Source organism: Crocuta crocuta, unplaced genomic scaffold, assembly GCF_008692635.1.
Source record: "Crocuta crocuta isolate KB4526 unplaced genomic scaffold, BGI_CrCroc_1.0 scaffold54, whole genome shotgun sequence".
In the NCBI taxonomy this organism is placed as follows: domain Eukaryota; kingdom Metazoa; phylum Chordata; class Mammalia; order Carnivora; family Hyaenidae; genus Crocuta; species Crocuta crocuta.
Window position 1 is genome coordinate 636,527 of NW_027530356.1, and position 21,376 is coordinate 657,902.

Sequence of the window (21,376 nt, forward strand, 5' to 3'; positions counted from 1 at the left end):
GCTCAATGCTTAAACTTCTCTGCCCCACGAGTCCATTTTTTATGGTTTGCCGAGGCATGTCGACGGAGGGGGCTCTCAAGAAGGTGATTCTTTTCCTTTTCATCTTAATACAACCTAGAATCGTTATCCCAGAACCTAGCACTAAATTGCTATTTGTGGGCTATCTTGGGAACTTAACTAACACATACAATGTTATTTCTGGATGATAGATTCTTAATTCCAAGTAATTAACTTAGTTACAGATGCTTGGAACACATGTCCTTTACCAAGTAGGAGATTGCTGGAAGTTTGTCTAAACACCTTTGTAAGTGGTTAGAAATTGCGTAGTATTTGTGTAATTCTAAAGTATTTGTATAATTTGGGTAATATTTGTATAATTCCAAATGGCTACATGGTGCTTTGCTTAAAACAAGTCTGTTTCCTCCTTTTGAAAAGGGAAGAACTATCGTCATTCCTAAAAAAGGAATTCTAAGAACTTCTTGTGTGGGCTTTGGAAACGAGTGGATAACTAGATGTAGTTATCTAGAGGACTCCAAAAATGTTAGAGTAGAAGGCATTAATTATTGAATTAACTGTATGCCCTGACTTCTGTATTTGCCTCATGTATTAAGGTTTTATTTATTTTTATTACTTATCTTTAAGTCCTGGAATTGTGCATTTTTTCAGAGCCCTAGCTAGATCCCTTTTCTGATTGAACTTTCACTGTAATAGACAAATTTCCTGCTCTATACCACTGCTTTTACTAACTTAAAAGTCTGTTTATATGCTCATTTAAGTCTGGTGTGGGTATGTATTTACACCATGCTTGGGTTTGTAAATATTAGCCCACTTCTGGAAATATTAGCTCCTTACCACTAGAACCAATTGATTTTATCTACCTTCCTCCTCACTATAAACATACTATTCTTCCAACTTTTAGCTTTTCTGATATAAAGTAAAAATTTCTCACTACAATAATATTAATAAACAAAGTCCAAAGACTATTTAGGAAAAAATATTTTTGAAATCCAGTCCTTTTGATTAGTAACCAGCCTTAGTACCAGAAAAACTTCAAAGTGCTCTCTAAACATAGAATTTTCATCAGTGATGCTGCAAGCCTTAGTTCTCATCTTTCATGCTTACCCATGCAACAACTTCAAAAGGCTTAAAAAGAATGACAGTCTCTCAAAGCAACCCTGTGCTCAGGCCAGTAATCTTTTCTTTAGCTAACATGCATTGATAAGCAGATAATTGCTTCATTACATTATGCTTTAATAAATATAACAATTAACATTTGTTACAAAAAAGCAAATATGCAAACCATTCAGAAATGAAATCCAGAGCCCAAGGGATTTCTAGAAGAAAATGAAAAAGGGTTAGACAGCGTCAAATATAGACATCTTCAAAGGGAAAGAGATCATTTAAACGTCACTTACTGAAACATGTTCTTGCATACTTAATCGTTTGTGTCATCTTGCTTGTTATAATCCAGCCAGTGAATGTTCAAAGAACATAAAATCCTACAAATAAATAAACTGGGGATGAGTGAATTTACAAAAAGGCAACAATTAAGATCAGGAGTCTCACACATGAGCTTTGATTATATAAAGCAATTAGGTTTCCCAGTGGTGTTCCAGGAATATGTGATTTATCAGTAACAGGAAAATCAAAAAAGTTTCAAGCTTTATCACACTTACACATCAAGTTTTCAGAGTACAAGTTACTTAGAAATCTTATCTGAATCAGCAGGGTGTCTATCATCAGTCAAAATCTTAGGTGATCAGGACAGTGCAGACTTCAATTGCAGGCCATTCTATGTCAGTGTGGGGCTTTGTAATAGACACTGACCTTGGAACAAGTATTAGATACATCCTCATGGACTATGTGGTTGGTAACCAGGTAGTCATCTGAGGAAGTACTGAAAACTATACCAGAGGGAACTTGTGAAGGGTAATTAGTGCTTTGGGTTATGGAGTGGTAGCCTCAAACCAGAGAAGACTAAAAATTCGGTAATACTTGTGAATTTTGCTGTTTGGATCAGGGCTTTCTCATACCAGCTGCTTTTTGATGGTCTCTCTCTCAACACAAGCTAATAAAATGGACACGGTATTTAAAAATGAAAAGCATGGGATATCTGGGTGGCTCGGTCCAACAAGTGTTTGGCTTTGGCCCAGGTCATGAGTTTGTTCAGGAGTTCGAGCCCCACATTGGGCTTTGTGCTGACAGCTCGGAGCCTAGAGCCTGCTTCATTCAGATTCTGTGTCTCCTTCTCTCTCTCTGCCCCTCCCCTGCTTGCATTCTGTCTCTCTCTCTCTCAAAAATAAATAAAAACATTAAAAATGTTAAAAATTAAAAACATAATTCTGCCTACCAGATTATATGTAGAAGTAAGTAATTTATCTTGTATCGATGAAGTTATCTAATACATGTGAGAAATTGTTTTAAAAGCTATAGTAGCCCCCAAAAAAGTGCAAATGTTTTATAATATTATGGTAAAAAGGAAAAGAAAGAGGAAATGGACGGGAGCATTAAATATTCTCAGTAAGTATGTTTCTCCCTGAGACAATGGAGTTAAAAAGTTAACTTCTCAGATTATTGGGATGTTATCTGGATCAATGCTTCTCCAATTTATAGTGCATAGTGAATTGTTGACAGTACATTTTACTGTTTGTTAAATAATATAAGTGGGTAGGGCAGATTAAAGATGATCTGTTTTTTATTTTTTAAAAAATGTTTAATGTGTATTTATCTATTTTGAAAGAGAGAGAAAGAACATGAGCAGGGGAGGGACAGAGAAAGAAGGAGACAGAGAATCCCAAGCAGACTCCACTCTGTCAGCACAGAGCACAGAACTTACGGTTCCTGAGATCATGACCTGAGCCACAATCTGAGCCACAATCAGGTGTCAGATGCTTAACCGCCTGAGTTACCCAGGAGCTCCAAGATGATCTGTTTTTCAGTAAGGCCAAATAAAGGTATTGGGAAAAGGGTGTGTATGTGTGTGAGGGAGATATTAGAGGAAATACCAGGAATAGGAGGTGGCCAAACATTCGGCATAGGTGTTACTTGACTTCTGTTCTCTTATCACCAATCTCCACACCAGGAAGAAAATGTTTTTAATGAAATCTTAAGTTGGAAAGAAAGGACAAAGACCTAATGTCTTTGTAATAATGGAAACTGTTAAATATTAACTCATCCCTGTGAATTCATGTATCCATGTTCATGTTGGAAAGGAAGAAAAATGTACTTTTCACATTCTGAATGTCACTTAGTTCGTTGTTAAACAATGAAACAGTTCTGAAATTTACCCAGGATAAATAATGTGATATTTACATATTTTTTCAATGAACGTGAAAATGAGCTAAAAATTGAAATTGAAATTGAAAGAGAAGGATTAATTAGGATTTTGAAGAAATGATGAGTAGGACATGACAGGGCACCACTTCTTTTTTTTCTTTAAATTTTTTTAATATTTATTCATTTTTGAGAGAGAAAGACAGAACATGAACAGGGAAGGGGCAGAGAGGCCCAGATCTGAAGCAGGCTCCAGCTCTGAGCTGTCAGCACAGAGCCTGATGTGGGGCTCAAACACACTAACTGCAAGATCATGTCCTGAGCCGAAGTTGAAGCTTACTCCACTGAGCAATCCAGGTGCCCCAACAGGGAACCAATTCTTGAGAAAGATCATGTATAAGGGTCAGTGGAGAAGGGCTTTCTATTAGAAATGCAGGCTCCTAAATTCTGACTTCTGAAGATCTGGTCTCAAATTAGCCTTCTATGCCTAAGCCTCCTTGGAATAAACATAGTGCCGTGTAAAATGAGATTGGCTCTATAGTGATTAACAAGGAAAGGGTGAGAAATAAATCACTCATCTGCTTTTAAGACCATACTTACAGGGGTGCCTGATTGGCTCAGTTGGTCATGTGTCAGACTCTTGATTTTGGCCTAAGGTTGTGGGATTGAGTCCCAAGTTGGGCTCCACAGTGAGCATGGAGCCTGCGTAAGATTCTCTCTTTTTGCCCTTCTCCCTGGCTCATACATGCTCTCTGTCTCTAAAATAAAAAATAAGTTTAAAAAAGACCATACTTACAAAGAGAAAACAAGCACCAATCATTGCTGCTTTGACTGTCACATCTATATCTGCAGGCACATGAATTCCGAAGTTGTCAGCATTGGTAAAGACGTCATTTACAAATCCTGACCAGTACTTTGAAATCTTCCCAATTGTAAGTTTTTCATTAATGGTCTTCACCTTTGAAAAGAAAATAAGAGATGTTAAATCTGAAGGTGAAATGAATGGTTTTACGTATCTTAGTATGTTTACTTCAAGAGATATGAATTATTTTATTCATCATCTGTAAATGACAATTCTGTCATTCATTCCTGTATATAAGCATAAGTTCATAGATTTAACTTTTTAGTTTACTCTTCAGGAATTTTGCTTTTCTGACAATTTTTTGATCTATCATAATTCTTTTTTTTCTTGCTTTTTGTATGCAGATTGAGAAAATAAAAGCAATAAATAATTAAGGCCAGGCTACCACAAGATGGCAGCAGGTACATAGTCTCAATTACATCGTCTGACTTTGAAGGTAATTCCATTACCGTAAGTCCAGATTTTAAACCTCAATACTTCAATAAAAACAGCAACAACAAAATGAAAAAAAAGAAAAAGAAAATATTTTTGATAAAGATTTGAGAAAAGACTTTTAGAAGAAATTCATTTATAAGTACAATTTGTAAACTTTAAATCTTTATTGTTAAGATTTTAGAATTACTAACATTTAAATATTATCAGCCATTGCTTAATCTCATATTTATATTATACTCCAAAATTTACTAGGGCATTCCTTCATAACTAAACCTAAGTCCTCTTTTTCACTAAAAAAAAAAAAAAAAAAANCACAGGAAGTTCAGACTAATGTGACATAAAAAATCTATAGTCCTTCTCAGCTAGAAGAAGACTACAGTTAAACTTTATCAACTATTCATTTGCTTGCCCTCTTTCCCATTTAAAGGCTGAAAGGATTCAATATAAAATTTCACTTTGTGTATAGTGGGAAAAGATAGAAATAGAGAAGGTTACTTAGGATATCCATATATACCTTTACTAAAACTTTTATTTCTCAATCATAGGGCATATTTTTAGCTTTTAGTCTTAGGAAAGCTTGCCAAGTCCTTTTGGAGTGGGGTGGAGTTAGAACAGTTCACTTTGTAAAATTTCCATCATGTTTGAGGTAAATAGTGGTCCCTAAAGTTCCTCAAACTGAATGTCCTAGGTGGGATATACATGAATGTATGAATGAAGGAAGAGATGAATAATAAATAGACACTTTAAATTAGCTCTCATTTGGGACGCTTGGGTGGCTCAGTCGGTTAGGTGTCCAACTTTGGCCCAGGTCATGATCTCACAGTTTGTGGGAACGCTTGCTCAGAGCCTGGAGCCTTCTTCGGATTCTGTGTCTCCTTCTCTCTCTGCCCCTCCTCTGCTCACACTCTCTCTCACTCTGTCTCTTAAAAGTAAATAAATGTAAAAACAAAAGAATTAAAAAAAAATTAGCTCTCCTTTGCCTAAAAGGTATTTATAGGAAAAGCAGTTAACACAGTTCATATTGCACAATTGAATTTGCAACTACCTATTAATAGTTTTTTAACATTGAGTTTATACAAAAATGTTTATGTAAATGTAGATTGTTTTATAAAATGAACTTAGCAAGTCTTTTAAATGAGTGATGTTTTAATGGAATGTACTTCTTAGATGAGATCTGAAGTAGGATATGTTACCACCAGAGCTATAGGAAAGATGATAAAACGTAGGGTGATTCTAAACTAATATATATTTACTTTATACCATGGGTGCTGTAATTCCACATAAATCAAAGACGTTTTAGTATGTTCTTTATTTTTATTTTCTTACTCTTTTCTAAGTTTATTTATTTTTGAGAGAGGGAGAGAATGCGAGTGGGGGAGGGGCAGAGAGAGAGAGGGAGACAAAGAGTCCAAAGCAGGCACCACACTATCAGTGCAGAGCCCGATTTAGGGCTCAAACTCAGGAACCATGAGATCCTGACCTGATGCTAAACCAACTGAGCCCCCCAGGTGCTCCTTAGTATTTTTTTTAACTTGAACTTAGTATCTCTGAAATTATGAGTTCTAATTGGCACACACAATATAGGCTTATTACCTTATTTCCCAAATATATTATTTTCTAAATTTATTTCAGATACATTTCATGATTTGAATATTTTAACATTGACTTATGTTGCAAACAATCAGGACCTAAGTGAAAACTTCCTTCACTCTGTCAACCATACCTCAAAATCCACATCGCCAAAACAGCCACATGTTGCACAAGGACCAACAATTTTCAAAATATCTTCTTTGTTTGCATTTTGGATTGTGAATTTAGGCAGAAAGGGGTCCCACTTCTGTGCAACATAACCAACTATAGTACCAGGAGGGGCTTGAATTTCTAACTGCAAGAAGAGATAATAATAAAATAAGATTTTTCTATGGTTATTGTATTTTAATTTTAGAACAAGTCAATTTCCTTCTAAACAGTAACTTTTATAAAGTTTATTTTTGCATTCTACAAAATATTCTAAATATCTGCTTCTAAGGAAGCACAATAGTGGATTTTCTTGATATTTTATAGAAACAAAGAAATTCACTATATAGGTATTTGTTTGTCATTATTCACTAAAAATTCATGTCTTTGATCTTACTTTCCTAAAGAGAACCTATCCCAGAACTGTCTTCTGACCCTGGGATATTGGCTTCCTTGCCATTTTGTTCCGTGTGTGGCAGTTGGTTAAGCATTGTTTCCTGTGAGGTATTTCCAATCCGCTCCCTCTAATGTGGTGCCACAACACACATCTATTTTTAACTCTCACTTACCAGTTATTAACTATTCATGATTGTTTGCCCTTCAGGCTGTCAACTTCTAGCTTCTTTGTGTTCAATTAAAAACAAATGCTTCATGTGAAGTTACAGTTTTACACACCAATTTGATTTCTGTTTCACTTCTTCCAAAGTGTGATAGACTTGTAATTGCATTTTTAGGCTTTACTTTAGTACTGTACCCCATTACCTTCATTCCCTTAATTTCTTTATTTTTCATCATATTGTATTTCAACATGTTTATATAGTCAAACCAAGTCTGTTGTGAAATAAGCCAGAGGTGGGTAAAAATAGTGACAATTGTTTGCTTTTAAATCAAACCAACTCCTTATAATCTGTTTTCCTTTTGTCTTTTTTTTGAAATTTATTAAGTTCATATATGTGTATGTCTGCAGTGCTCTTGGATCAACAAAGGTGGATTCAACAAGAGTACCTAGAATTATATAGATTTGACTTGTCAAATCACTAAATTGTATGCCTGAAGCTAATGTAACATTGTATGTCAATTACACTTAAAATAAAAAAAAAACTGAAAAGAAAGAATTATATACATTTGTTCTGGGATCACGTTTAAAATAATTGGCTTGATTTTGACCAAATTTTAAAAAATTCTTAGTGGATATCAAATACATCTTATTTTTAACATATGTGATATTGGACTACTATGAAATAAACCATCAATTATCAGAAACATTCAAATGAATATATTATACTGACTATACCATCTTAAAGGATATTAGATCTTAAATATCCTTAGTAGGAGGATGGAAATTCTTGGACACCATGTATGAGTATCTAGCCATTTTATTACTTAGCCAGGTAATTGCCTATAAATAGTTGGAGAATTAGCTTCAATATATATTCCAGAAACTTCCCTAATTAACTCCCACCTATATTAACATTTATTTCTCATTGTGCTAAGTAGAGTACTTGGGCTTGAATAAGGAACCTGGATCAAGCCCCATTCATGATTTAGTTCCTGGATGTGTGATTGTAGGTAAGTTACCTCTGCTCTCTAAGCCCTAGTTTCCTCCATTGCTAAATGTGAAGAGTAAAACCTATTCTTTCTAGCTCATAGAGATGTTATGATACCAAAGATATCAAAATAAGTTAAGGCTCCATATCAACTTAACTGCATTTTGTCAGTGAAAGTTATAGATCTATTAGATAATGATGAAAATCTATTATATATTAGAATAAAATAAGGAAATGATTCCCTTCAGAACAATAACATAGTCTTTACCAAAGTTTGAAGTTTGTCATAAATGAATGAATCGAATGTGAGATTCTGTACTAAAACTAAGGGCTGTGAACCACAGCCCTTAAGCTATTTGGACCCTAAGGCGCAACTAATAGGTGAATTGCCTTATAGCCCCAAATGAATGCCATTTGTTAAATAAATTATTGCCAACATTTTCAAATGTAGAAAAATAAAAGTACACCCAGAGCCAGTGACTAACCTCTTGCAGGTAGAAAGGGCACCAGCAGCTGTTACACCTCAACGGTCTGTTTACTGTAATCACCTCCCGACCTGAGTTATCCATGACCTTCAGAGTGCAAGCTCGAAGCGTAGAACAGAAAGTACGATTGAAGCAGATGCTTTCCTCCACTGCAAAGTAAATTCTTTGTCCCAAACTGTTTTTAATCTCATATTTGTTGGAGGTCTCAGTGCCAAGTATCACTAAGGGGAAGAGAAAAAGAAAATTACCAGAACAATCCTATTGCCTAGTATTAAATCTTTAAATAAGTAAAAGGGGTAGTGTTATTAAAAGAAAATACAGTAGCTAATGATTAAGTATGTGGTATCTTCTTCACCCAACTCTACTTCCATGCTCTAAACTTTGAGGACTTAGCTATGGAAATCAAAGTAAATTGAGAGCAAAGCTGTGTGATGATTAAATTTTGATTCCAGATATATGACTTATTGGGAACATGTAGCTCCACTTTTCAACTAACGAAGCAAGGCTGTGAAGAATGGAATCCTCAAATAATAATTCTATCACTGCTGTGGAATTTACTGGGATGACTCGCAGCATAGTAATGATTTTGTTTAAAATCTATTTGGCTGCGAGTTATCTTGCTATCTGTGTATTATGATTTTGACATATTTTAGATAAAGAAAATTTAAGGACAAAAAGTAGTTAATTTGAATTCAGTCAGTGATCTTTGAAAATCTGTGTACTATTAAATAACATGCCATTTGATGAATCACTGGCAAATGATAAAATATCAAATTTTGTTCGATGGGTTTTTGTTATTTATCATTTTTGTTTCAAGTTTTTATTTAAATTCCAGCTAGTTAACATATAGTGTAATATTAGTTTCAAGAGTAGAATAGGTTTTTGTCACTTAGTCTCAACCTTGATTTCCATTTATGAAATTATTAAGAAAATATAAATTGTTACCAAGCATGGAAATGATAAAATCTTTTATTATTTTAAGATAAAAATGTTAGATTCCTGATAATAATATTACCAAAGATTTGTTGGAGAGTTCATGCTTATAGGTTTAGCTATATCAGACTGACAGTTCACTTCAAATATTTATTTTAAACAGTAGACCTACTGATCTTTTTTTAAAAAAATTAATGCTTATTAATTTTTGAGAGACAGAGAGGGGGAGGAGCAGAGAGAGAGGAAGACACAGAATCCAAAACAGGTTCCACGTGCTGAGCTGTCAGCACAGAGTCCAACACGGGGCTTGAACTCATGAATTATGAGATCATAAAGGCAGACACTTAACCTACTAAGCCACCCAGGCACCGTGACTTACTGATGCTTTTGATCCAATTTTGTCCTCAACATTTAACAGTATTGTTTATAAGATATTTAAATGTAATAAAATTTCTGAAGCCTAAAATATTTTTAATGATTTTAATACATATAGAATATAATATACTTACTTCCAAGAAACTCCACCTGCTGGTGTATAATTATCAGGTCTAACTGTTAAAGAATGACATAAAGGAAATAAAAAGTATTACATCACACTTTGAAAACCCTTGGAGATATTACTATTAATCTGCTCATCACATGACATCATTAATTTCCATGTTCTCTACCAGGAAAATGGTTGAAAACTGCTCACACTTTATAATGAAAAAGAAGATTCATTTTTTATTCAAGTAAAATTTTTAAAAAATTACAAGAGCCCTGAAAATTCCAAGGCAGAAATGCCAAGGATAAGAATAAGAACTATGGTTAATTTTGTGTTCTTTCTGTGATAAAGGGATAAAAGAGTAACTCTTGGAAACAATACTTATTGACTGATTTTAAAACAGTCTCTAAATAATGATGCCTAAAAAGGTTTAAAATTCATTTTTTTAAAGGAGATGAAGTAAAACATCAGTGAGCTGAATGCCTGAATGGAGACCTTTCCTCTCCATCCTGCCTAACTTCTCATTCACTCTCAACTCATTCCTCATAGCTATAAAATGTCTTTGTGAATGCTGAGAAGAGGTTATTTTATAAATTATTCTCACTCATGCCTTTCTTTGGATTAGAAAACAAAAAAACAGAAATCCTGCTGATGCCAACAAAATACCCATTTTAGCAGAATAAGTGATGCCACTAATAGCTGATATAATAAAAGTTGCTTTATGTAATTAAAATGAAGTTCGTTTACAGAGATAAAGTATCTACAGAGTGCTGAGAAATGACTATATTGAAAAGTATCCAGTGCAAATTTTTAAAGGGAGTATTAAAATATATTGTTAGAATGAATTTTTACTAAGGTAAACTAGTGAACCCGGACACTAGTTTACTTTTCTGACACTTTCTTTTCTATTTCACCTCTAAACTTTCTTCACTTTATTCTCCCTTCATATTAATAAACTCACTGGTAATGCTTAAAAACTGAAATAGTCATTAGTAATATCTGGTATTGATTGGGCATTCCAAGCCCGGGAAAAGTTGATGTTACATCATTTCCTTCATTCTCCTTGTATATCCGGAGGTACAGGTAAAACTAAATGTTTTCTATTTATATTTTATTATTGGTAAAAGAGTGCATGGGGCCTTTTTTTAAGGTTCACGAAAAATGTTTTCCATAAACAGTTTATGATTTAAGATATTCTAAAACCTATTTTCACAATTGTGGAAATTTTTAAATATTAGAATCAGTCTTTCATAGTGTACTACTGTTAGTTCTGTTCTCTTTGACAAAAATGGAGGGTTGAGAGAAAGGTCACAAAGGATATCCGTGATTATTTAGGGGTGGATCCATTAGTGGTAAGTTAGGGACGGAAAAGAGTTTTGGGGACAAGACTAAGGTCTGAATTAGGAACTTCAATGTTGGTGCCATGGATCAAGTTTTAGTCCTGAAATTTAGAGACTATCAACTGAGATCCATTCTGGAAAGGTAAGTTCTACCTCTCTGCCTTCTAATAATAGCAGTTGTTTATTTAATGACTACCATGAGGTAGTCCTTGTGGTAGATATTTTGACATAGTGTTTGATGTAATCCTCACAAAAACTTAGAGACATAGGCATCCTTTTATTTTACCCGTGACAAAACAATCTCAGAAAGATTAAGCAGTTTGCCCAGGATCACAGAGCTTGTAAATGGCTGGGATGGGACTTGAACCTACATTGTACTTCTACCAATTTTGACATGATTTCTACTCTGTTGTTGTACTGGCATCACTAAACAAATCTTAGGAACTGGGATAAACAATTCTTAAGTGATACTGTGGAACTTCTGAACCTCTCCTTCTGATTTTCTCTACCCTTACACTCACCCCAACCTCTGTAATAACATTTGATTTGATCTGTCTCTGGGCAAAACTCCTGGATTTGAGGGTTTTGCTTTGTTCCTGCAGTTTTGTTTTTTTTTTTTTTAAGTAGTGCTAGGCCACTTATAAACTATGCTCCAAATGAGCCCTTTCTACTCTCTGCTATTATTTGATGGACTAGGAATTCTTGGAAACTTTAGACAGATTGGATCATGTATTCAGGTGTCAGGGCAAGTGAAGTTCTCAAGTATGAAAGCCCTAGGATGGAAATCTAACAACGGCCTTGGACATAGAGCTTAAGAATAAATTCTTATGTATAATTTATCAGGTTTACAGGTATCAGTGATTCCATTTCGTATATATACTTCTGAATAAATAGGATCTATACATGTGTCTTTGTAGACTTAATTCACTACTCTTACCTATAGGTGACTAAATTATAATAATTATCCTTTGTTTTGACACTAATAGTATAAAATGATATTACCTATCATGAACGTGGTAATCCAGAGAGATAATCTATTCGGTTTATTTTCAGGTTTAAATGAACAACATAAATGTATGCACATATCCATACATATATATCTACATAGTGCATACACATCTATGTATACACGTGTACATGTGTGTATATGCATTCATATATTTATATACATATCTGAAAATTTATTTTCAAATTGTTAATGAAAATCTTATTTCCATTAGTCATTGGACAGGCTTGATTAAAGGAGAATTGATGTGTTTTTAAATTTTTACTGTGTTTTTTTTAATTTAGAAGGATTTTGTGTATTTTCCTGTTTACTGAAGAATTTACTATTTCCAAATGTTCATGATTTTATTTAATTCTTATAGTTTTAGAAAGAATTTAACACATAAAAATTCATTTTATGTGTATAACTCTTCCAGACTTGTGGTACAAAACGTTTAAAATGGTCATTTACCCTGTTTAAGTACACTGCTTTAAAGCGAGTAAGTGTTCTTTTAGTACAAAGTGAATGACTTATCTTTCCCTTTGAAGTAAAATATTCACGAGTTTGTGGCATCTTTTTGTTTTCTGAAATAGATCACCAGAGGTATAGGTATGGAAAATTGACTTCATTTTAGAACTGAAGCCACTGGGTTCACATCTCTATTTATGGAATGTAAAAAAAAAATGTATTCATGTCAAGCATCTGGCTCCGGGTGTGTCATCATTCATGGATGGAAGAAGAATATGTGATGACCATATGTGATCATCAAACCTCAGCCCTCTGGCACTGCTATATCACTTTTATACTTGGCAAAACCTTGTCTGACAACATTCCCAAACAGCTTGCAGCAGTTAATCAACTCTAGTCAGCTATTACAGCTGATCCTTTCTGCAGATGGAAGATGGTAGGTTAGCTTTTCCAGCTTTTTTACATATCTCCCTGAGCTCTCCAGTCTCTGTAGTACATTTGTCTGCCAGTGGGTTTCTGGAGAAGGCATCTGCAATTATAAACATTTTCCCAGGAACATATGCTGCGTGCAGCTTAAACCCTATCAGGCATAACAGGAATCTCTTGTACCTTAAGGGAATTAACACAGAGATTTGATTTTGATAAAGGAGATAGACTTTATAGTTTGAAAGAATGCCAAACAAGCTGAAAATTGCAGCAGATGTGCTGACATCTCAATATCAGTGTATTTCTGATCTTTCATAGGATAAGATACGAAAGCAACACTAATATATAAAAATATAATTGTTCTTTGTGTGCCACATAGTTCAGATGATGGTATTTTTTTGATTGATTTATTATAGGGCTTTAATCACTGCTTACCATCCAATGACTAATAGTCCAAAATCTAATAGTAATATGATCTTTTAAGCAAATCGACCTGAAGATGCAACAGTACTAGAGACAATGATGTTAACTTGGTGGTGACTTCCGTTCCTTGGATTTATAGTCCTCTTTTGAGATTCAGTTGAGGACACTGAATTCTCAGATAATTACGGAGGTCTCTCTTGAGTACTTAGATCCTTAACAACCTTTCTCTGCTCTATGCACCTGTACACATTACAACTGTGTGTTTATTTGGCTTAAGTACATTGCCTAGCACTTTTTGTCAACACTTTTTGCATGCCAATTAAGTTACAGAGCGTTTGAGTGAGAGGGACTAGGTTTTATACTTTTTATATGTTTTGATTGCGGCAAGTACTCAATAAATATTCTTTAATTAAATAGCTGTAGGTGACGAGACATGTTAGACAATTCCTTGAGGGTACATTTGTTTCTACCTTGAGCAAAGAGCAGAAGGAGGATAAATGTGTTAAATGGCTCCATCAAAAATGTTTAGTGTCATCACTATGCCAAATAAGAAAAATAGAAGTGGAAATAAAAGAGAATGAATTTCTTTCCAAATAATAGAAATAAATGTTTTCCCATAACTTCATGATTTATGCTTTTCTCACTTCAATAAATTATTTGTTGAAGTCCTTCAACCTTGGTTGATGATGAGGGGGCATAATGCAAACTGAGGGCAAAGTACAAGCTAGCATCCCCACCCCCATGTGGAATATGTGTGATATTCCTCTGACACTCCTGGCTACCCAAGAACAAAGGGAAGGGGTTTAAGTGCTTGCCATGGTGATGTGGGAAACTAAGGCAAATGAAAAATTAAATTCCCTTACCGCTATGGCCCACTGAGTAGTCCTTAAAACTAGCAGAGTGAACTCCCTGTAGGAGCTCAGCTGCTTTAATGATGACACTTCGCTGGGGGCAAAAGGGAATCTTGATTTAACATTATCCTGACCCCCCCAGGATCTTGTCAGTCTACTTTAACATATAAAAATTCCTTTGGAAACTACCTTTTTCTCAGCTTCCCCAAGATACATATATGCGGCAATCATACTCCAAGGTTATGGCTCCCTGATACACACCTGAAGGGTATCATGACTGAGGTTTTACTAAACTGTAATAAAAGGTGTTTTCCTAATAGCAGCTGGCCCCTCAAGGTCCTGGAAACCTTGCTTCCAAAACTCCTTAGTGACTTACTCTATCCCTAACGCCCTCCCAACCTGAAGGTATGTAATTAGTTACCCGTCACAGCCCCAGTGCAGCTCTTTCTGCCCACCAGTCCTGTTCCTGTGCTTTAATAAAATCCCCTTTTTGCACCAAAGCCATCTTCAAGAATTCTTTCTTGGCTGTCAGCTTTAAACCCGTCATCATCCCAAAACCTCATCAGTTGAAAAGCAAGAAACCAGGTTCGTGTTCATTTTAAGGGGCAAACGTGTAGAAATAGAGAGATAAAAAACACCTGGCTTAAATATTCTAGCCCAGGAGGGAGGCTGCCTGGCGGAGAGAGAGCTGGCTGCCACACTTGGTTTTCTGGACTGGGAAGTGAGAGGTGAAAGCTGCGTTCAGGGTCTGGAGCTCCAGGAAGAAAGCCAGGCAGACCTCTACTTCTTTGGTTCTGTGCATCTGCAAGAGAATGAAAATCTCAGCCCATATTTAAATGTAGGCCGTTTCATTTATGTTTCTCATAATATCTGTGACTTCTGAATTCAGAGGACCAATGATCTCCTGTCTCCTCCCTCTACTACCCCTTCCTGCATTTTCCCTATTTACTGTTACCATTACGGTTACCCCTTAAACCAGAGGAAAAGGAATGTGGAAGGCTGCTAGTAGTGGTTGTGAGAAAAATGTTGGATAATTTGGGCAAAATAAATGGTTTCCAAAGATATTTTTTTGGAAGGCAAGTTAAACTTCTGTTCAAAGAGCTGGAAAATTATAAACCCCAAAGTGAAATGGTAAAAGGGACTAGATATTCTCTACTCCTAAAAGGATAACCTTAGACACAAGTTTTGAATCATAAGTTTCCAGGCATAGTCTCACTTCCCCAAATATTATGAGGGTACCTTGTAATTGCTGAGGCTATTTTATCACTTTTAATCAATCCTACTGCTATGGCTAGGTTTGATTCAGGTGCTTATTTTTTCAGCTATACCACTCAAAACTAATTTATAAGCTTAAGAGTAATATAATATCTAATGAAGCTTTGATTTCTCAGTACTTTGAAATAAAGCACCCCAAAATTTTTGACAGTGTGAATCCCTTTGTAGCTTACTCAGTGTTACAAAAGATAAAATAATTGCAGAATTCTGTAATGTTTGGCTTTGATTTCTTTTAGAGAATCACCTGGTTTCTATATTATTACCAGGCAAAAATGTTACTATTTCACTTATCTGTTAGCTTAAAATTTAGAGATTTGCTGCATTAGTTGGGAGCCTGTGTAGTATTATGTATAAGCCCTAATAATACTTGAAAAAGTCTTTTTTTTTTAAATATAAATTACAGCCTTCTATTATTTTTTCTTTTTCTTTTCACATGACTGCCATTTGGATTACTACCTAATTGAATACCATTTTCTTTTCCGAAAGACTATCAGAGATTTTACTCTTCATGTTTATTAATCCATAAATTATTGGAGTTCTCACATCTGCATTCATTTAGTCTGACAACACTATGCTGTCTTAGTTTGAGCATAGGTATGCATCAAGATTCATGATAGTTATTTTCAAATATTAAGGGGCCATTATGAAAACAAATTATTGACACTATTCTAAGGACATATGAATGGGAAGGACAAGGAAAATTATTCTGGTCTACTCTAAGGAAGAAATTTAAAACAGCTGCACACAGATTTGGAAAAGTACCCTCACTGAACATATATTACAGTTGCAGTGACATCTATATAATTCTCAGTAGATTAGAATGGCCTTCCTTCAGCACTGATACCAAATCTGGGTAAGTTGTATGTATGTGGGGGTGTAGTTTTTAGAATTCTTTAAATCTCTAAAAAATAAATGGGAAGAAAGGACTGTTTCCTTTGGAGATAGTAAGTTCTCCACTATTAAGAGAATTCAAGCATAGCGTGAATGAGTTCTTGGAGAAGGATTAAAAACCAACAACAAACTGGTGAAGGAACATGAGCATCCAATGAATGATCCTTTGAACATTGACATAAACTGTTTCCAGTTTCCAAAGAAAAAGAGAGGCAAAACTGTGATGTAGGGAAAACTAGTTCATAATGATAAAATTGCAGACAGAAGTTCATCCTGAATGTGGAGGTGTAGGACTATGGCCAGAAAGGGAACTTTTTGAAGTGCCAAAAATGTTCTATATCTTAATTTTGTTGGTGGTTGCAAATGCTCTTTGTTTAAAAAATAAACCTGGGGCACTTGGGTGGTTCATTCGGTTGAGTTTCTGACTCTGGATCTCAGCTCAGATCTTGATCTTACAGTCAGGAGTTTAAGCCCTATGTGGGGCGAGCCCACTTAAAAAAATAATGTACTTAAGTTTTGTGCTCTTTATGCACTTTACACATGTTATCCTTCTATTAAAAAAAGCATATATAGGGATCAATTTTTAAAATGTTTGTAGTGTTTACTTAAACATTACTCTCTCAACCTTTGAGAGAGAGAGGGAGAAAGCGAGCTGGGGGTGGGGCAGAGAGAGAGAAGGAAACAGGATCTGAGGCAGGCTCCATGTTGTCAGCACAAAGCCTGATGTGGGGTTCCAACTTAACAAGCTGTGAGACCCTGACCTAAGCCAAAATTGGACATTTAACCGATTGAGCCACCCAGGCACCACCAAGGGATCAATTTCTAATAATAGCTCGCAGAAGATTATTAGATTCTCTCTCATCAATTTTATTGTTAGAAAGATTAGCAAATTACTCCCATTTTATCTTGTAAGCTATGTTTGCTGTGATGAAATGCAGACTATTGATTGAGTTTCTTGTGTGTGGCTGTACACAGACCTTGGCTGTACCAAGGTCTTTGGGTCCTTAGATCTCATAACAGGTCCAGAAACAGTAGTGTATTTGGGGCCCAGGGCAAGATCACATCCAAAGTCTGAGTGGAGTCTCACTTGGGATCACTGCTGTGACATCACGTGCTTCCTTTTCTGGGATTTCAGTTCATATTGGAGCAGCTCTTAGAGATATCTCCTGTTCAGTTTAGATTATCCTAGAAACTCTTGTTTTTCTCAAACTTAAAAATTTGGGACAAAATTTTTCTTAAATTGTGTTTATTTATACTAGACCACGGGACTCCTGACCACACAAATATTTCTTCAGTGCTAATGGCATCTAGTATTCAGACTGTCCTTTGGTTTAGAGGTGCTGATTGAACTGCCCACAAAATGTGTGAACTATACAATTACCCTGCATTCCCTTGGAAAATAATAATTGCCTATACAGTTCATCGGCCAGAGTACATCCATGATATTGTACATAATGTCCTGCAACATAATTGAAGAAATCTGTCTACCAAAATGGTCTTTTTTTTTTTCAGTGTTTATTTTGAGGGAGAGAGAGACCGAGTGAGAGCAGGGGAGGGGTAGAGAGAGAAGGAGATCCAGAATCCAAAGAAGGCTCCAGGCTCCAAAATGTCAGCACAGAGCCCAATGTGGGACTCAAACTCACAAACAAAAACAAACAAACAAAAAAAAACCCAGGATCATGACCTGAGCCGAAGTCAGACACATAACAGACTGAGCCACCTAGGCGCCCCTGTCTACCAAAAGTTTTAAGTAATGATGATAATCTGACTTGCCCCCTCAAACTAGATTTCTGATTCAAAAGGAAGCTTCATTTTCATTTCTTTTAAATAGAATAGAGTCTCTAACAGATGTTTTGCCCACTCCATGTGCTATTTGGAGTAGGTTGCAGGAGTATTGGTTTTCCATCTGAAGTTTTGCCTCTAAGTTTAGTGGTGAGTCTTTATCATTACTGAACATCACTGCTTTTTTTGTAGATTAATCATATTTTGATCTTACTATTGCTTTCCAGTCACAAGTTTCTTCAAAGACTCAGACCACCAGATAAAGATGGAACTCCTTTGAATTTCTATCTGGCTTTGAATTTCTATCTACTCTTTTAAAAATGTATAACTAGCTTATAAATATTTCACATACTCTGCAACTCTTTACCTTACAGACTACTGTTGTTGCTGTAACTCGTATAAAGTGATGAAGTGTTTTGGATTAACTGTTAGTGTCAGTCTTCAATGAAAGAAAAGACTTGTCAAGATTTTTTTAGTTCATCTTCAAGTATAAAAATGAGACACACAATATATTAAAATTCATGATTTTGTTGTTTCATGTCTATATTTTACAGTTGGTTTGAGCTTTCTCTGTGATACTCAGGGACTGGTATACTTTAAATGTTGAAGAAAAATGAAAAGATTACCTCCTCTGTTCCATATTAAATAGCATCCAAAAGTGTATATAAGCATATGTGCTTCTTTGAATACTTCATTAATTTAATTTAGGATATTTTAAATTGGTGGACTCTCTTCTCCTGTTTATGATTAGGTCGAAAGGTGTCATCCAATTATACTAATCATCATGCTTCATGCTAAAAATTTTTATTATAGGCTAGAGTTTAATGGTTTGTTCTGATAATGAAATGAAAACACATTATAATTTCAATTTATATAATTTCACAAGTGGTTTTAGTGAGGTTAAAACTCATTACTTAAAAAAAATCCATATCTCTTGTCTTTTGAGAAGTTATTTAAACAGCACTAATGATATTTATGTACTTGTAGGGACTTGAGAAAATTCCCAGCTCCTCCTACAAAATCCCTAATTAATCTGCTTATTTAAATTATTTATTTTCTGTTTGTTTTTTTATATATAATTTACTGTCAAAGAACTTTTGAAAGATTGTTGCTCAGAAATATTTACTATTAGTCCAGTACGTTTATTAGAATTTACCAATAACACATATTGAATTCTTTATAATAAATGAGTTTATCACACATCTTAAACAACAAATAGGATGTTTAAAAATATTGAACTGTAACACTTTTTGACTTATGTGTGAAAAGTTTTCTCCAAATCCCTTTAAACTTGGAATATCAGCCTGTCCTTGTGTTTGGCATTAAATATTGCCCTTCTAAATTCTGCTATGCAGCTTTTCTTATTAATTCATTATGTTTATATTCATGATAACTAAAACATTGTTTGTATCTTAACTTTTGCATTCAATCAGGTAGTGGGTTTTTTTTGTTTGTTTGTTTTTTAATGGAACAAGCTCCTTGAAGTTAAAAATTCCAGTGGTCAAAAGTGATAAGTGACAGGTTTTAAAGTATCAATCTCACTGATTATAACATCCCTACAACTGCATATTTTTAGTCATAAATAAGGAAAAATTTATTAGCTGGCTCTATTTACTCTTACCTTTACAGGCCATGAGGATGTCTGAGTCACTTCTTCAAAGGCAGCCAGGTTAAAAGAAAGGCTTTTCTTATTGCAGCAAGAAGAAAAAACACAGCATGCATAAAACTTCAGAAGGTGTCTGTCTACTTCATGTCAGCTTACAAATAACAGAGGAAGTGAGCGTCTTGTTTCCAGAGTGATGTATCACTTTGGACAACAGGGGGAGACAAAGCTATCACCAAAGGTAAGCACTACTCAGAAACCATCTCTTGGTGGCTGAAGGAACAATTTAAAAATAATAAAAACCAGGAAGGAAGACTCATTTTAAGAGTCTTATTTTTAAGAAATAAAAGAAATTTTTATTTTCCTAGAAAACTTCTGTGCCAGAGTCTATGACACATTTTTCTTTTTTTATGATACATTCTTCTATCCTTTGTAAGTTCCTAATAGTTCTAAATATAATATTTTATAGTTTGAAAATGTTTGAACTTCAGTATTATTTTTCTCTTGGGATTTTTTTCATGTTCTCTCCCCCAAAAGCAAATAAGCAGGAAGTAGATTATCCCTAACTATTTATGTAATAAATAAATCTGTATTTTCATTTTCATTTTTTTTAACATTTATTTATTTTTGAAAGACAGAGAGACAGACCGTCAGCAGGGGAGAGGCAGAGAGAGAAGGAGACACAGAATTCTAAGCAGGCTCAGGCTCCGAGCCATCAGCACAGATCCCTACGGGGCTCGAACTCACTGGAGATTGTGACCTGAGCCGAAGTCGGCCACTTAGACGACTAAGCCACCCAGGCGCCCCTGTATTTTCATATTTAATTGAATCTGATGAATCAGACACATTTGAAAATACAAGCCTTCAATAACCTCTCAAAGTTCATGGAAACACTGGTGATATTTAACTGTATTGCATACTGAGGGGAAAAAGAAAACTCCGTAACCTTGAATAGACAGCTCATCTTTCTAAATGCAGGTGACCATGGAGATTTTGCTCCTCAAGTCAATTGCCGTGGATGGCATGAATTGCTAAGGTTGAACTTGCAAGATATACTGGGTTATAAGTAACACTGTCTACTTTTAAAAATAGTTAAGTGGCCTGATAAAAGATAGCTTTTAATGAGAAATTATAAAGTCATTCCCACAGGTTGTTGATAGCCAAAAGTTTATGTTCTTCTTATTGGGCAGAGATTTTTCTTTTTATTGTTGTTGTTTTGAAGTATTTGGGGTTGAAGAGCTACCGTTCTCTGACTTGTAATTTTGCTGAAAAAGTGAATAAAGATGATTAGTATGTTAATTAAATTATATGTTTCCTATATTTCTTACTGTTTGCCCTTGGCAGTTGAAAAAAACTGTATTCCAAAGAAACTAAGTTGTTTCTAACTAACTAGCAAATCTGGTAGTTTAAATTATGGTCATAATTGACTAGTTAATTTTGACTTGCTACAGAGCACTAATTTTGAGATAAAAATCTAAGCCAATTAAATGCATATTTTGGCCTGTATAAGGCCAACCATCCATGTATTTGGATATGGTCATACGACTGACTGAGGGAGTCTTACAATATTTAATCC

General features: G+C 34.9%; 1 protein-coding gene and 1 long non-coding RNA gene across 2 annotated transcripts; one reads left to right on the forward strand and one right to left on the reverse strand.

Moving 5' to 3' along the window:
• Positions 1-1,019: 1,019 nt before the first annotated feature.
• Positions 1,020-19,876, reverse strand: PLSCR5 (phospholipid scramblase family member 5). The gene is made up of 8 exons (XM_077765867.1): positions 19,819-19,876; positions 14,888-15,051; positions 9,782-9,824; positions 8,340-8,560; positions 6,294-6,455; positions 4,070-4,231; positions 1,416-1,499; positions 1,020-1,334 (listed from the first exon to the last, which is right to left on the reverse strand). Exons 1-7 carry the CDS (start codon positions 19,829-19,831, stop codon positions 1,461-1,463), a joined length of 804 nt encoding a protein of 267 aa, XP_077621993.1. The 5' UTR covers positions 19,832-19,876; the 3' UTR covers positions 1,020-1,334; positions 1,416-1,460.
• LOC144233077 (uncharacterized) lies at positions 12,698-21,059 on the forward strand. Its single transcript, XR_013335586.1, has 3 exons — positions 12,698-12,985; positions 19,827-20,041; positions 20,435-21,059. It is a non-coding gene; the product is annotated as an uncharacterized LOC144233077 (long non-coding RNA).
• Positions 21,060-21,376: the final 317 nt, after the last annotated feature.